The sequence below is a fragment of the Prionailurus bengalensis genome, chromosome D4 (assembly GCF_016509475.1).
Source record: "Prionailurus bengalensis isolate Pbe53 chromosome D4, Fcat_Pben_1.1_paternal_pri, whole genome shotgun sequence".
NCBI lineage: Eukaryota > Metazoa > Chordata > Mammalia > Carnivora > Felidae > Prionailurus > Prionailurus bengalensis.
This window is the reverse complement of record NC_057359.1, coordinates 55,962,782-55,980,847: the sequence shown is the minus strand read 5'-3', so window position 1 is coordinate 55,980,847 and position 18,066 is coordinate 55,962,782. Positions and strand designations below refer to the sequence as shown.

General features: G+C 38.2%; 1 protein-coding gene across 9 annotated transcripts in view; it reads left to right on the top strand.

The window, feature by feature from the left end:
• The window catches only part of UBAP2 (ubiquitin associated protein 2), a 112,786-nt gene that overhangs the window by 39,156 nt on the left and 55,564 nt on the right, over positions 1 to 18,066 (top strand). For all 9 annotated transcript variants that reach the window (XM_043566236.1, XM_043566235.1, XM_043566241.1 and 6 more), the window contains 3 exons: positions 1,575 to 1,685; positions 7,028 to 7,181; positions 9,036 to 9,113. In XM_043566236.1, coding sequence (XP_043422171.1) covers positions 1,575 to 1,685; positions 7,028 to 7,181; positions 9,036 to 9,113 — 343 coding nt within the window. The remainder of the gene's footprint in view (positions 1 to 1,574; positions 1,686 to 7,027; positions 7,182 to 9,035; positions 9,114 to 18,066) is intronic.

The window sequence follows — 18,066 nt, the reverse complement described above, 5'->3', positions numbered from 1 at the left end:
TTTATGAGATCAAGATACCTAGATTCCAGGTAGGCTTTGCTATCAATTAGTTTTTTGACCCTAGAGAAAGCACTTCAGATGTTGGGGGTCATACCATTTTGAACAGGTAGTACACACTAAAACAGTTACATGTAGGGGCGCCTGGGTGGCGCAGTCGGTTAAGCGTCCGACTTCAGCCAGGTCACGATCTCGCGGTCCGCGAGTTCGAGCCCCGTGTCAGGCTCTGGGCTGATGGCTCAGAGCCTGGAGCCTGTTTCCGATTCTGTGTCTCCCTCTCTCTCTGCCCCTCCCCGGTTCATGCTCTGTCTCTCTCTGTCCCAAAAATAAATAAACGTTGAAAAAAAAATTAAAAAAAATAAAAATAAAACAGTTACATGTATGTAAAACACAACAGATATGTAAATCATACATTTCAGTTGTAATTAAGAAACCTGTCTTGTGCCTAATCTGTGATTATACTTGGTGATGAAAATGTTAACTAGCTTAATCTGCCTTGTTACAGAGAATGTATCAGGGGATTTCTTTGATTACTTCAAACATAGTGCCCTGTTGAAGCTGCTTGTGAAAGTACTGTGTCTAGAAGTGAGTTGGTCATAGCTATAGAATTTCATTTGTGAGAACTTTAGGTGTTGCAATTTAGTATGTATGTGGAGTGTTCTAATCCAAGGGGTGATAGACCACATAGGGAATGTTTTCTCTGTATAAAATAGTTGGACTGGATGTTCTGTTAATGCAGCCACATACAGCTGGTCTTTGGGAAATGTATAGTCCACTTACTGTTTGGTTCAGAATTTTGCAAATCCCAGGCCATTGAACTAAGAGAGTAGTCAGCTGACTCTGAATATGCGGAGAATGTTGGTATATATGTATGTGTGCGCTGCTGATTAATAATCTGATACTTGATCAGTTTGAAGGAGGGTTAGTTAGTAGTTTGGCTCTTCTGTACTTATAAAAAGACAATGAATGGCTACAAAAAGCAGGTAAACCTATCCTTGGATTATAAGCTCAGAGTTTGGAAGGAGGGCATCTTCATGTGGATGGACTGTGTAGTTTTTATTTTTATATAGAAGAATCTTTTTTAAATTTATTTAAAACTTTTTTTTTAATGTTTATTTTTGAGAGAGGAGAGACAGAGCGTGAGCAGGGGAGGGGCAGAGAGAGGGAGAAACAGAATCTGAAGTAGGCTCTAGGCTCTGAGCTTTCAGCACAGAGCCTAACTTGGGGCTCGAACTCAATTGTCAGATCATGACGTGAACTGAAGTAGGATGCTTAACTGACTGAGCCACCCAGGCTCCCCAGAATCTTTTTTTTTAAATGTTTGTTTGTTTATAATAGAGCTCACGTGCACACAGTGAAGGGGCCGAAAGAGAGGGTGAGAGATTACCAAGCAGGGTCCACCCTGTCAGCACAGAGCCTGACAAGGGTCTTGAACCCATGAACCATGAGACTACGAACTGACCTGAAACCAAGACACTTAACTGACTAAGCCACCCAAGTGCCCCTAGAAGAATCTTAAAATTAATATTAAGTGCCATTTTGGGGTCCCTTTAACTATTTCCTTATAATTTTGATAGCTTATGGAAGTGACGGGGAAAAATCAGGATGAGTGCATAGTGGCTCTACATGACTGTAATGGAGATGTGAACAAAGCTATCAATGTATTGCTGGAAGGGAATTCAGACACGGTAAGTATTACTAATTATTATTAATTGTTTTGCAGTGCCAAGATTTGTCTCCAATTCCATATTGCATTTTGAACTTCACCTTTTTGGGGGTGGGGGTGGAGAGGGTTACGGGTTCCATTCCATATTTGTTTTAAGACCAGAAAGAACACTAACCTGAAATGACTGTTTTTGTTATATATGGTTTCTTCATGAAGTTGTAGAATCTGAAGACTCGAAAGAGAACTTGGTCATCTACTCCAGCCTTACACAGTTTCCAAATTCTCTGGGCCTGTGGACATTTTCACCACCTGAAAAACTTCTCTTGGCTTCACTGCTCATGTTTCTTCATCTCAGTCGTCACCTCTTACTACTTCTTATATCTCTAGACTAACAGAAAACCAGGATTTGCTGGTATATCTATTTGCTTATGTGTGAATATTCTACAGACAAATTTTGACAGATAGATAAAATAAGGAAAAAACAAAGTGTGGTTTTTTTTGTTGTGTTTTTTTTGTTGTTGTTTAGTAAAGTTTGAGGATGTGTAAGCACACTAAAGCTCATCCCTTTTATTTTAGGAAGGATATAACTAAAGCCACAGTAGGCAGTTGTTAGCCCTAATCTTTTGATTTCTACATGGAGATTGCACAATATTTCATTTGTATTTGGAATTGAAACCATTTCAGAGCAGATTAAAACAAATAATGATGCACCTTAAAAGGGGTATAAAAATGAATGCAACCAGAAATGCCTTCCTTGTCTGTTCAAGTTTAGTCAGATTCTCATTTTTAAGGATAGGCTATATAAAAATGAACTGTTTGAAAGTAAAACATGTTATCTTTAATATAAAAAAAGCAGAATGAGTTTTTTGTAATTATAAAAATCAGATAATTGGGAAAATATTTCACTATTTGAGTATAGCAATATCTGTGAGTAAAATTCCATTCAAGATAACACTAGTCAACATGATGAGCTACCAAATATGTCAGTTTGTTGGGAAAATACGTCATGTTAAGTGATGAAATAAAATTTTGAATAGTTTTTGTTTGCTGACACTTAGGCCTATGTTTTCTAGGGAGTGTGTTTACCACATTGCTAATGGTTGCAGTGTAGAATGGCTCTCTGTTAATTTCCTTTCCTCTTTTTTTTTTAATGTTTATTTTGAGAGACCACGTGAGTGGGGCAAGGGGGGGAGAGAGAGAGAGAGAGAGAGAGATTGAGAATGAGAATGAGAATGAGAATCCCAAGTAGGCTCCCATCTGTCAGCACAGAGCCCAACGGGGGACTCAGTCCTATGAACTGTGAGATAAAGACCTGGGCTGAAATGTAGATTGAGATGCTCAACCATCTGAGCCATGCCGGTGCCCCATCTCTATTATTTTCAAAATGAGCTGAAGGGCTAAACTGTCCTCCTATTTACATATTTAAAAAATTACTCTGAATAAAGGTAATATTTCCAAATTGTTAATTGGAGGGCCTGTTTTTTTGTTTTTTACAGTACAGGTAGGCCAGGAGACTACTTTGTGTTGCCTTTCTGTTAGCTCCAGCAGACTTTATTCCTTTTCTGTGGTAGTTGGGTGAATTTTTAAATCTTAAATGAAATGTCCAGTTCTCTGTTTTAGTTAGTTTTACTTCCTCTGCTCATTTGGCACTGAACCCAAAGGAGTTAGTACTGGGGTGAATGATAAAGAATATATCTTTGGTTATCTTGAACCTGAAAATCATGAAGTGGGGTCAGATCTGGTTTGATTTCTTCACATATCAGAAAATAGAAAAATTAGGGCCTGAATACAGACACAAAAGGTCTATGCTTGTTGAGAGATGAGAAGGCTGTTGAGAGAAGAGGCAGAGGGAAAGTCCTTTTGAAACCCTGGTTTGTTTAGGATCATGCTGTGGTACATCTTTTCTTTGGTAGTAGAACCTACCTACCTGGTTGCTGTCTGCAGCAGCCATGGCTAACCAGTTGTAAGGAATATCTTCCCCTGACTGGGGTAGAATTTATTGGACTGGGGTGCTAGACAGTGTAAACACTGTAGGGTTGGTAGGAGCAAGAACATTTAAAATAAACCACTAAAGGCCGCCTGGGTGGCTCAGTCGGTTAAGTTTCTGACTTTGGCTCAGGTCATGATCTCGTGGTTCATGAGCCCCGCCTCAGGCTCTGTGCTGACAGCTGGAGCCTGGAGCCTGCTTCAGATTCTGTGTCTCCCTCTCTCTCCTGCTTGTGCTCTCTCTCTTTCTCTCAAAAATGAATAAACATTAAAAATTTTTTTAAATCATGAATGCAAACAAATCTATTTGTCCTATTGGCTAACCTTATTTTGGGCCAGGATCTTCTGAATCCAAATTTTTTCTCTGAAAAAAATGTTAAGTGGAAATGTCCATGCTTTTCTTAAGGAAGAGTGTCTTTCTCACGGAAGAGTAGCTGTTGCAAAAGAAAATATTAAACATGATCATAAGTACTAAACCTTTCGTTTCATTATAATGCTATTTTGAGTGACAGAATATTTTTGAAATAATCAGTCTTTTGCATTAATGTATTTTTCTTTTCCACGTAATTTGTTTATTGTGTAGTTCCTGGCAAATAGGAGTTGGGAGAGTGAATTTTAATTAGCTGGCCTGGGAAGTTGCTTTTCTGATTTGTAAATGTGTCTGGGAGGGCCATCCCTCTTAGAGTTTCTTCAGACCTATTCTACAAGTAGTGGCAAAATACAGATAACAAAGGTTGTCAGAAGTTCTGTTGAAATCTTTTATAATCATTTGGTTCGTGTTGAAAGCTTGTGTGCATGCTCATGGACTGTTGTGTCAAATGAGAGATATTCTTTTTAGCATTTACGGTGGTGTTAGGTCAGTTGCCCCTTAAGTTTGCTTTCCTTACTTTGCCTCACAAATAAGTTCTTGTCAGTCTCTGTAGAGTTCACAAGCCAAGACTTGCTTATGGGTATCCTTTGCTGAATGAAATGGGCTCAGATGTTTTTCTCAAATGTTTTATATACAAAGTATGCCCCTTTATAATGATTGAGTACCTTTAGGTCTGGCCATGTAAAGACATTATAAATTGTATACATATGCAACTTGTGCTGACTCTACTGTTTATAATTTTCTAGGACCTCTGTAATTTACTTTTTCTCTTGTTAACCCAAGAGGACAGGATTCTACCTTATATATATATATATATATATATATATATATATATATATATATGTATGTATCTTGTTTATTCATATTAGCAAACATAATAGAGTTTGTACAATGCAGAATTATTTTCTGGAATAAATAAGCTTTATTGTTTACTTAAAAAAGCAATGCAGAATAAGAAATTAAATCAGATTAATGCCCTCATTTAAATAACTGTTCCTAACTTTCTTCAGTATATGCATGGGCTTCCATTTGAACAAAAAATGTAATCCTATTTTATACAGTTTGTTGGATATCTGGCTACACTTGTGTCATGGATCTCTTTCTGTGTACACCTGGATAACTCTTTAAGTGGCTGCATTAAGTGGCTACTCTTTAAGTGGCTTCCCTTTATAGATGTTCTAGGGTAGATAGTCTCTTAAGCTAGATATTTGTGCGCGCCCCCCCCCCCACCATTTTGTACTGTTGCATATAAATGTTTGCACGATTAAAAAATTATTTCCCATGAATAAAGGCCTGGAACTAAATTTGCTGGGTCAAAAGCTGTGAACTAATTAAAGTTTGAGTATTATTCCCAGATAGACTTGCAGGAAGGTTAAAATAGCTGCATACTCATCAGAAGCGAATATACCTGATTATTATGCTGAAATTGTTGATTTTTAAAAATATTTTTCAAAGCTTAAATGCAGAAAATTACTTGTTTTAATATGTATTTTTTCCATATCCAGTGATTTTATATTTAAGTATACATAGGTTCAGCAGAGGTTTCCAGATGTTAGAAAAATTCCTTCTAAAAAAAAGGTTTTAATTCTGGCCTCCACCATTTTGGAAATAATTCACCTCTATGTTTCTTTAATTTTAGTTGATTAATTTCTAGTGCTTTTGTTTATTTGGATATACATTGTTAGTAATTTCCTTTTATTGCTAAGTATTTTTTAAGCTTAATAAAGTTATGCTCTTATTTTGGGATTGAATCACTTCAAATCTCTTGAGAATGAGTTAAATAATGACAAAGTAAATAGAAACAAATGGGCCAGTTTTGGGATTTCTCAGTAAAATACCTTTATTGATATCCTAATACTCACTTTCACAAGAACATAGCGTTCTTTTCTCAGTGATTTACCATATATATGATTGATTTGATTTCTGTACTATTATTTTTTTTTATTATTTAAAAAAATTTTTTTAACATTTATTTTTGAGACAGAGACAGAGCATGAACGGGGGAGGGTCAGAGAGAGAGGGAGACACAGATTCTGAAACAGGCTCCGTGCTCTGAGCTGTCAGAACAGAGCCCGACGCGGGGCTCGAACTCACAGACTGTGAGATCATGACCCGAGCTGAAGTCGGACGCTCAACCGACTAAGCCACCCAGGCGCCCCTGATTTCTGTACTATTAGAGGAGAGGCAGAGAAGGGAGGTTATATAAATAATTTGACTTCTCATTAGAACAGGTCTTTGAAGTTGAACTTTTGGGTAGTTTACTTTTTTTTAATGTTTAATTATTTTTGAGAGAGTGCACGTGCGCACACAGTTGCAAGTGGGGGAGGGGCAGAAAGACAGACTGGCTCTGAAGCAGGCTTGGGCTCCACACTATCTTTGGGTACTTTGGAAAAAAAAAAATTTTTTTTTTTTTTTTTTGGCCTACCATTAAATTTTTTTAGATGGTCATTTTGGTTAACTGAATAGAGTAGGTTTTTCTGAGATTTTATCGAGTATTTAAAAGTAATTTTGTATTCTTTGAGCAAATCCATTTATTAATAGGTTTAAGGCTTACTGATAAAGGTGAGGATGGCATTGTGTGGGAAATTGGGGAAACATCAGTTACTTTAGTCTTAAATCATTAGTCTTAAATCACAGGTAAAAGCCTTAAAGCACAGGAAAAGGCTCTGTGGGGGGACAACACACAGTATGTTAATTCAGCTAGTTGCTGTCATATATAGCATAAATATATATATGTATATGTGTGTGTGTGTATATATATATATACATATATATACATACATATATATATATATATATATATATATATATATATATATATATATGCTGTATATAGCAATAGGAGCCTAGCAAGAGGTTTGTTGTCTTTATCATCAGAGGATAAGATTTAAAATGTTAGGCAAGTGAGTTGCAAGGCATGGGTAATTAGGTCTGAAAAATACATGTGCATACCCTTAATGAGTGTATACACTTTGAACGACAACTCTGACCATTCTTATCTTTGGTAGACTTCATGGGAGACTGTAGGGGGGAAGAAGAAGAATTTTGGAAAAGAAAGTTCAGAGAACAAAGAGAATAGAGAGAAGAGAAATGAGAGAGAAATAAATCGTGGACGTGGAAATAACAACCGGAAAGGAAGAGGTGGCAATCGTGCGAGAGAGTGTAAGTACATCTCTTCTCAGTTTTTCATTATGAAAATTTTTATGCACACCGTAAAGCTGAAAGTGATCCAGTGAATGCCCATAAATCTAGTTCCTCAATGCAGTGTTTATTATTATAGTTAACACTTAATGAGCTACAACTAAGTAGTTCATTAGAATTTTAACTGATGCAATTCCATGTTAGCCCTTAACCTGAGCTGTAGGTAATTGTGTTGTCTCTTAAGACTGCTTTCTGTTATGTATCAATTGAACCCTTTAATTTTTTTTTTTTTTAAATGTTTATTTAAGAGAGAGAGAAAATCCCAAGCCGGCTCAGTGCAGAGCCTAACTTGGGGCTCAAACTCAGAAAATGTGAGATCATGACCTGAGCTGAAATCAAGAGTCGGGCACTTAACCAACTGAACCACCCAGGCGCCCCAGGTGTACCTTCTAATTTTAAACTAGGTTTTTTATTCCCTGATAGATGATGCTGTTTATTCTTCCCACTTAACACATACTCATATAAGCAAGGGTTTGATAAAAAGTTTGTCAAACAGGAAAGATTTTCACTGTTCTTTCATTTGATCCAGAGTTTGTAATTATTTACCCATAACAACACTACCTGCTGTGCAGCCATACCAAAATAGCTGAATTTTGAGTGAATAAAAGGTAAATATTTAATATTATCATCTTAGAGACGTTTGCTAGTTTATTTACTCCACAGATGTTTACCTACAATGTGGCAGATACTCTAATAGGCATAGGGCAATGAATAAAACAAATTTTTGCTCTCCTAAAACTTGTAATGTAGGTGGAGTGAGAAGTAACATGTTTTGCAGGAATATTGCATTTTAATGATGTTATATGTGGAAATTATGGGGAAAAACAAAGGCATCAAGATCGGGATTTGAGGGAGGTATTTGGCAAATTTATTTATTTTATTTTTTTTAAGTTTATTTATTTAGAGAGAAAGAGAAAACGAGCAGGGGAGGGACAGAGAGAATTCCAAGTGGGATCTGTGGTGAAGCACAAATGTGAGGCTCTCGAACCCATGAACTGTGAGATCATGACCTGAGCCAGACCACCTAGGTGCCTCAGGGAGTTGTTTGGCAAATTTAAATGGAGTAGCTAAAAAAGGCACTCGGGACAACACCAATGACTCATGGGAAAAGAGATGAGAGAAAGCTGTGCCAGTACTGCTCATGAAATTTCTGTATTCTATACAGTCATTAATGCCAATAAAGGGATGAGGAGAAGACAAGACCGTGTTGACATATTCTGGATAGCATCCTAAGAAAACCGGTCTGCAACGTAATTTTTCTAGCAACTCAGTATTTCTTTGGTATTGCTGTTTCACTATTCGGTGACTTTCTAGGCTTTGAACATGAACAGTGGGCCAATGTTGGTGTGTTAGGTAGCTGGATAAGCATTTTTTTGAAGCAAACTTGCTTTAGGGGAGGGCCAAGTTCAACTAGAACAAAGAAAAAGTGGTACATCATTTTAATTTCCCAACAGAATTTTCAGTTATGAATTTAACAAGATGTGTTGTCATCAGTCTTTAAAAATTTCTTTTAAATGTTTAATTTGAGAGACAGCACGAATGGGGAAGGGGTAGAGAGAGAGGGAGAGCGAGAATCCCAAGCACACAGAGTCTGACGTGAGGATCTTATGAACCTTGAGATCATGACCTGAGCTTAAAGCAAGAATCAGGCGCTTAACTGAGCCACCCAGGTGCCCCACTGTCTTCAGTTTTTGATCCACTTTTATTTGGTTTTGTTTTTTCCTGTTTTCTGATCCAAAGGTGAAACTCTTTTGTCCTTGCCTTTGATAATTCATACGTACAATTATATACAAGAGGTGCTCTTTTCTTCCATAGTTAGAGGCGAAGAGAATGGAATTGATTGCAGTCAAGGGGACAAGCATTCAGACCGTGGCAAGCGAACCCGTGGCAGAGGTAAGACAGAATAACAGGGAAGGAGATGGTTGTGTTCGGAAGAAGGATCAAGCTATTGGTATACTTACTTCTCCACTAAGGCATGGCAGTGTACTCTGAAAGAATGGTTGATCTTGTGTAGTTTTTTGATTTGTTTACTGATGGCTATGAATGAATTGTTTGAATTCATGTAATTTTGAGGAAATTTTGTGGTTGTTTTCAAAATAGCCAAGAAAGCCCTTTAAATGAATAATATAAAACTTGAAGTTCTGATCAAAAAGTTACTAAATTCTTTTATGTTGGACTTTAACAGATGTGTTTTACTCATATGATACTGGTTTCATTTAATTTTTTTTTCAGTTTATTTATATTGAGAGAGTGAGTGAGCTCAAGAGAGAGAGAAGGGGAGGGGCAGAGAAAGGATCCCAAGCAGGCTCCCTGCTGCCAGTGGAGAGCCTGACAGGCTCTGTCTTGACGTGGGGCCCAGTCTCATGAACTGTGAGATCATAACCTGAGCTGAAATCAAGAGTCAGGTTCTCAATCGACTGAGTCACTCAGGCACCCTATGTTAGTGATCATTTCTCAACATTCATTAATCTGGCATGTCATTAAGCCACTTTAATAACGTAATTTCATATTCTTTAGAGATGTGACTGAATTTTCCCAGGGTTCTAAAATCAAGATACACAGTGTAATATGCCGATGTTACTTTGGTTCAGTGGATGATCTCCCAGAATTGACATTTTGCTTGATCCATTTTTTTAATTTTTTTTTTTTTAATGCTTATTTTTGAGAGAGAAAGCATGAGTGAGGGAGGAGCAGAGAGGGAAACACAGAATCCAAAGCAGGCTCCAAGGCTCTGAACTGTCATTGCAGAGCCTGACACGAGGCTCTAACTCAAGGACTGTGAGACCTGAGCTGAAATCGACTGAGCCACCCAGGTGCCCCTATTCTTTTTCTTTTCTTTTGTGTTTGTTTGTTTTTGAGAGAGAGAGCGCGAGCGAGCGCTGGGGAGGGGCAGAGAGAGAGGGAGACAGAGAATCTTAAGCAGGATCTGGGTTCTGAGCTGTCATCACAGAGCCCCATATGGGGCTCGAACCCATGAACCATGAGATCATGGCTTGAGCCGAAGTCAAATGCTTAACCAACTAAGCCACCCAGGTACCTCTTGTTTTTCTTTAAGCTTTTATTTTTACATAATCTCTACACCCAACATGGATCTCAAACTCTCAACTCCTAGTCAAGAGTTACAGGTCTGCCACCTGGCCAGATGCCCCTGTTTGATACATTGTTACATGCAGTTGTGACTGTTATCCATATAAACACTGCATATTGACAGAATTTTTGATCATTAGTGTTATTAAGCACAAAAATAATGTAGACACTATATATCCTACCACCAACTACCTTGGGTGTTAATTGAACTGTCACTCACTAAAATACTATATAGGCCAAAGGTAAATGATATCCAGAGATCAGAGAAGGGCAAAACTGTGTACTGATTTGCCAGGCACAGTCAAAATAAGATTGGAATTATCTAACAGATTTTAATTATAATTCCCTTTTCTAGCCTTTTAAAATTATGATCAATTTCGGAAGTGCCTGGCTGGCTCAGTTGGTGGAGTGCGTGACTCTTGATCTCAAGATTGTCAGTTTGAGCCCCGTGTTGGGTATAGAGATTACTTAAAAATAAAATCTTAATAAAATAAAACAAAATTATGATCAATTTCAAACTTAGACAAAAGTGGAGAGAGTAGTTAAATGAACCATATGTATACTCCCTCTTAGTCAACAATAACTAAAGATTTTTGTCCATATTGGCTTTATATGTCTCTTTCCTACCTTGTCTGCAGAAATTTTTAAGTCATAGTAAACTTTTGGTATCATCTAATAGTCTGATTTTTTACAAAATTTTATGATTATTTAAAAAATTTTGGGGCGTCTGGGTGGCTCAGTTGGTTAAGCATCCGACTTTGGCTGAGGTCATGATCTCGCGGTTTGTGAGTTTGAGCCCCACGTCGGACTCTGTGCTGACAGCTTGCTCAGAGCCTGAAGCCTGCTCCGGATTCTGTCTGCTTTTCTCTCTGCCCCTGCCCTGCTCACACTCTGTCTCTGTCTCTCTCAAAAATAAATAAACATTAAAAAAAAATTTTTTAATGTCTTTTCACAGTTGATTTCTTTGAGGCAGGATTGAAACAAGGTTTATACGTTGCATGTTCTTTTTAATCTAGAATATTTTTCTTCCTAACATCTCTGTACCACCTCTTTTTTCTCTTTACCATTGATTTGCTATCAGAACTCTGTCATTTGTCCTTTTAGGATGTCATGTTTCACATCATACAGAAAGAATGCTAAGCAAGCACTGGGCTGTCAGCGCAGAGCCCAGTGTAGGGCTTGATCTCACAAATCATGAGGTCATGACCTGAGGTGAAACTGAGAGTTGGACTCTTAACCGACTGAGCCACCCAGATGCTCCTATTAACATTAAAATTTATTTTTGAGAGAGGGCATGAACATAAATGCACAAGAAAATCAGTGGGGGAGAGTCAGAGTAAGAGAGGGAATATTCCAAGCTAGCTCTGTGCTGACAGCTCAAGAGCCCCATGCAGGGCTTGATTCCATGAACTGTGAGATCATGACCTGAGCTGAAATCAAGAGTCGATTGCCCAATCGACTAAGCTACCCAGGCAACCCTATTTAATTTTTTTATTAGAGAGAGAGAGAGAGAGAGAGAGAGAGCAAGAGCGAGCGAGAGCGAGAGAGCGCGCGCGCGAACTGGGTAGAGGGGCAGAGGGAAAGAGAGAATCTTAAGCAGTCTCCATGCTCATTGCGGAGCCTGACTTGGTGCTTGGTCCTATGACCCTGGGATCATAACCTGAGCCAAAATCAAGAGTGAGTTACCTAAGCTCTCTGAAAGATTTTATTTTGTAAGTAATCTCTCTATGCATTTGGGAATTCAAAATGGAGTTTGAATTCACAGCCCAGAGATCAAGAACCACACACTCTATGGAACACTCTATGGACTGAGCCAGGTAGGCGCCCCAGTACCTAATCCTTTTTAAGAAAGGATGTAAAGGGGCACCTGGGTGGCTCAGTTGGTTGAGCGTCCGATTTCAGCTCCGGTCATGATCTCGCAGTCTGTGAATTCAAGCCCCGCGTCAGTCCCTGTGCTGACAGCTCGGAGCCTGGAGCCTGCTTCAGATTCTGTGTCTCCCTCTCTCTCTGCCCCGCCCCTGCTCATGCTCTGTCTCTCTCACTTTCAAAAATGAATAAATGTTTAAAAAAAAAATCTTTAAAAAAAAAAAAAGGATGTAAAGTGGGAGTGAGGGATTCAGATTGACCTTCTATAAATCAAATTGGACTTAATTTTTTCTTATTATTTACTGTTGAGAGGGAGAGAGAGCATAGGCAGGAGAGTGGCAGAGAGAGAGGGAGACACATAATCCAAAGCAGTCTCCACAGGCCCTGAGCTGTCAGTACAAACCTAGGAGCTGTGAAATCATGACCTGTGCTGAAGCCAGATGCTTAACTGACTGAGCCACCCACGTGCTCCTATAAATCAGATTAGACTTAAAAGAAATCAGCCTACCATATACCCCACGTGTAAACGTGAGTTAAAATTTGTATATCCTAACACCTATATTTAAACATATTTAAGCAAGTTCTTGGAATGGTAGTGGTCTATGTCTGGAGATTTCTTTCAATTGCTTTGACTCCCACATCCAGCACATGGCAAGAGGGGGAAAACACTTAGTACCCTATATACACAAAAACACAATTATTTTGCTTAGTGAATATTAGTACAGTTTGATAGTTAATTGTGGTGTAATTGTCACTTCAATAAAGAAGGGATGGGGCGCCTGGGTGGCGCAGTCGGTTAAGCGTCCGACTTCAGCCAGGTCACGATCTTGCGGTCCGTGAGTTCGAGCCCCGCGTCAGGCTCTGGGCTGATGGCTCAGAGCCTGGAGCCTGTTTCTGATTCTGTTGTCTCCCTCTCTCTCTGCCCCTCCCCCGTTCATGCTCTGTCTCTTTCTGTCCCAAAAATAAATAAACGTTGAAAAAAAATAAAGAAGGGATAAATGTCTTTTGTTTTATGTAACCCAGAAATTCACTTGTAAGTCATTTAATATCTTAATTTACTTTCTTATGGTCTTGTTTAATTAGTCTTTTAAAACCATTCTTCTGTCGTTTTGCAGTTATTTTTGGTTTGTTGTGTAGTATGCAGATTTTAGAGTGTGTACTTAGGGGCACTTTCATGGCTAAATCTGTTGTGTCCAGCTCTTGATTTCTGCTCAGGTCATGATCTCATGGCTTTAGCCCCACATTGGGCTCTACCCTGCTTGGGATTCTGTCTCTCTTCTTTCTCTGCCCCTTCCCCTGCTCATACTCACTATCTTTCTCAAAATAAATAAATAAACTTTACAAAATACAGTGTATACTTAAAAACAAGTATAAGCTGTATAGCGTGTACTTAAAAACAGTTCTTTACGGTCTCCATTGCCTTTCTTTCTTTTTTTTTTTTTTTAATGTTTATTTTTGAGAGAGAGAGCACAAGCAGGGGAGGGGCAGAGAGAGAGGGAGACACATAATCCAAAGGAGGTTCCAGGCTCTGAGCTGTCAGCACAGAGCCCAGTGAGGGGCTTGAACTCACGAACTGCAAGATCATGACCTGAGCTGAAATCAGAAACTTAACTGGCTGAGTCACCCAGGCACCCTGTCTTTTTTTTTTTTTTTATTTGAGAGAGTGTGTGTGCAAGCAGGGGAGGGGCAGAGAGAGAGGGGGACGAGAAGATCTGAAGCAGGCTCTGCGATGGCGGCAGAGACCCGATGTGTAGGCTTGAACTCATAAACCACAAGATCATGACCTGAGCTGATGTTGGATGCTCAACCGATGTTGGATGCTCAACTGACTGAGCCACCCAGCGCCCCTGCATTTATTTTTTGATTTCGACAGTACTTGTGAGCCCCTCTTGCTGACTTCACATTGACTCCCGCTCAGCATACTAATCTACATTTGTGACTAAATTTGCTAAAATTTCAAAGTGCTAATAAAACTTGTCTTACTTATTTATTGCTTTATCTGTATAGTATTGGCTTAAAAAATATTGTGAAACAGCATGGATTCAATATGGTAACCTATAATTTCTGGGATACCTTATGTTAAGAATTTGACCCAAATGTCCATCAATGGATGAATGGATAAAGAATATGTGGTATATATATACAATGGAGTATTACTCAGCAATCAAAAAGAATGAAATCTTGCCATTTGCAACTATGTGGATGGAATTGTAGGTGTATTATGCCAAGTGAAATTAGAGAAAGACAAATATCGTATGACTTCACGTATACGAGGAGTTTAAGACACAGAACAGATGAACACGAAGGGAAGCAAAAATAATATAAAACAGGGAGGGGTCAAAACATAAGAGACTCTTAAGTCTGGAGGGGTTGTGGGAGGTGGGGATGAACTAAATGGGTAAGGGGCATTAAGGAATCTACTCCTGAAATCATTGTTGCACTCTATGCTAACTAATTTGGATGTAAATTAAAAAAATAAAATCAAAAACGTATCTGGTATCTGTGTTAAATGAAAAATCATACGTATAATATGGGAGTATGTTTTATAGCATGAAAAGTATGAGCTCTCTAGCAAATGAAGTAAAAATAAATTCCCTTTATATGCCTAGTGTTTCTGTACCATTTGCTGAATGTTTGCTCAGAGTAGCAAGAATGATTGTGACACTTGTAAGATGTATTTTACTATAATTTGTTTAAAAGTTTGTAGAGAAGTATCTTGTGAGTTGTGTGTTTTTGTGAGGAAACAACAGCTTCTTTAGAGGAGGGAAATAGCAGTTGTGCCTGGCACTGTCCTAAGTATCCTGGTCTTTGGTTTTTGGTGTCAAAATGTTTGGAACTATATAAATGTTGACCATTCAAAGGTAACTTGGCCATCAAATAATAATTGTGTTTTGTGTACAAAATGTGGAATTTAGCTGATATATATTAAGTATCTACTGCATGACTGGAAGTTTTCCTCAATGATACTGACTTAATCCTGAGTTCAGATTGAAGATCATGTTAAATATCTGAGATTTGGAGTATTCTGGGTAAAGGTCTTTGTCATGTGACATATAGTAATTAGTAGAAACTAATTCTGTGTTCCAGGAGCCAATGCTGCTTATTAGTATTGTATATCTTTAGGAATAAGTTTTCATTATTTACATATTTAATTTTAGAGAGTGAGAGAGAGCCAGAGAGGGGCAGAGGGAGAGAGTGAGCGAATGTTATGCAGGCTCCCTGCAGAGCACGCCTCTTGGTCCCGTAAGTTAGGATCATGACTTGAGCTGAAATCAAGAGTTGGACATTCAACTGAGCCACCCAGGCACCCCCTAGCTCCTGTATTTTAAAACAAATTAATACATGAATATGCTCTATATAATATACTTGGAAAGTAATTATTGACTACCTATTGTGTGCTAACATAGTATTTAAAAAATTTTTGCATTGTTTTATATGGCTTCTTGGGTTCTGGTACAAAAAGTATTTGACAAAATATGGTGTTCTTAAATGTATTAATGAATCGCTGGGTTGTTTCCTATAAATGAGTAGTGATGTTATATTATTTTTTAAAATAAGAGTTTAGGGTTTTTTGGGGAAATATTTTTATATTTTTAAGTAATCTCTACACTCAGTGTGGGACTCAAATTCATAACCCCAAGATGAAGAGTCATATGTTCCACTGACTGAGCCAGCCAGGCACCCCGGTAGTTTAGTTTATGAGAAAGTTCCATGTGTATGTAATTGGACTTACATATCAGTCTTAAATGCAACAACTAATATTTAAATACCTGTTGTATTGCTGCAGATAAAGCTGTGAATAAGACATGATTGCTCATATTCTGGGTGGGAAAGGAGAAGAGACTGTCAAGTAAAATCACTTTTTGACTTACTTAAGAAATTGATTGTTGATGTGGTCAACTGTCAGTAAGGGGCTTCTTCCTCCTTCTCTCCCTTCCTTTTTTTTTTTTTTTTTTTTTAAAGTAATAAAGCTAGATGTCCAGTGTGGGGCTTGAAGTTACAAACCCTAGACCAAGAGTCACATGGTCTACCAATAGAGCCAGCCAGATACACCAGTAGGGTCTATAAATTGAGTGGCTTGGGAAGTTCTCAGCGGAGGTGGGATTTAAGCTGAGGAGGAAGAAAGCCATGGGAAAATTTGGGTAGGAACATTCTATATAAAAGCAGTTGATAATGTAAATGTGGAAAAGAACTTGGATCTTTTTTTTTTTTTTAATTTTTTTTTTCCAACGTTTATTTATTTTTGGGACAGAGAGAGACAGAGCATGAACAGGGGAGGGGCAGAGAGAGAGGGAGACACAGAATTGGAAACAGGCTCCAGGCACTGAGCCATCAGCCCAGAGCCCGACGCGGGGCTCAAACTCGCGGACCGCGAGATCATGACCTGGCTGAAATCGGACGCTTAACCGACTGCGTCACCCAGGCGCCCCGGATCTTTTTTTACAGAATTAAAAGTTACCTGCTGGAAAATAAAATATACATAAAAGTGCTCAGGGTTTGGTTTGAACATTTTACCTTGAAATTAAAAAGTACAATGGAATTTTGCATAATGTTTACTCAGATTTCCTGAGAGTTAGTATTTTACATTTGTTTTATCATTTTCTCTGTTTATGTTACATCCTATTGTGTTTTCTGAAACCTTTGAATATAAATTCCAATATAATGGCCGTTTTGCCCCTTAACATTTTAGTGTATATCTCCTCTAAGAAAAAAGATTCTCTTAGGGAGCTTAGAATAATAAAATCAGGAAATTACTATTGATGCAATCTATAGGCCTCATCTAAAAAATTCTAGTTATCCTGTAATGTTCTTCAGAGCAAAAAAAAAAAAAAATAATAATTCTAGTTTAGGATCCAATCCAGGATCACACATTGTATGTAGTTACTTTGTCTGTTTAGTGTCCTTCATTCTAAAACAGTTCATCAATCTGGAATAAACTTTGTCTTTCATGGCCTTAATGCTTTAGAAGCATTTGTAGAATATCCTTTTATATCAGTCTGAGAAGCTTACTCATGAATAGATTCTTATTATCTGGTGTTTTAATTCCAGTAAAGTTAACTTGTTGTTTGTTTTTGATAGGAATACCACAAAGTGATGATCACTGACCTTCTCAGTGCATCATATTAGAGGGCACATGATACCAGTGTATCCCTTACTAATAATGTTAGTTTTGATTAAATTTAGGAATGGTGGTTTCTGACAGGTTTCTCCTATGTGAAGGTACTACTCTACACTTTATAATTAATACATACTTTCTGAGGGAAGTACTCTGAGAATATATAAATACCCTTTTTTGTATGTGTGTATTTGTCCTCGTCCAGTCATGCCTAAACCCAAACTACCCCAGTTGCATACAATTAAAATTGTCTGTTTTGAATTAACTAATTCGAATTGGGTTTTTCCTTCAAGCATCCTGAAGAGCCCTACTTGAAATGGGGCTTAGGAGAAATTATTTTCCACTTGGGAATTCCTCAAATTGTCACCATAAGTGGGGAGGTTTACTAGCCCAGAAGGAGGTCAGTCTTCTAATGGTTATGGGGTGGAAGGACCTGGAACCTGGTCAGCCCCTGCCAGGCAGAATACATGGCATATAGGGTATGGCTCTCCAGTGTACTAGTGGGGTAGAGCACCCGAGGCGTTGGGCATCTAGCTCAGAGAATTCCCTAAATATCTTTTTTTTTTTTAATCAGACTTATACTTGCTAGTTTGAGAATCCATTAATTCCTGAAACAATTGCCACAACACGTTTATAATCAGACTTCTTTACTAAGGATAAACTAATATATGGGATATGAGGGTAGATTCTAAGCTTTATTCCTCCCTGAATCCCAGAGGGAGTTTGCTATTGTCATTTGACTTGTTCATACTGCTTTAGGTTTGGGAAGTCGTATTT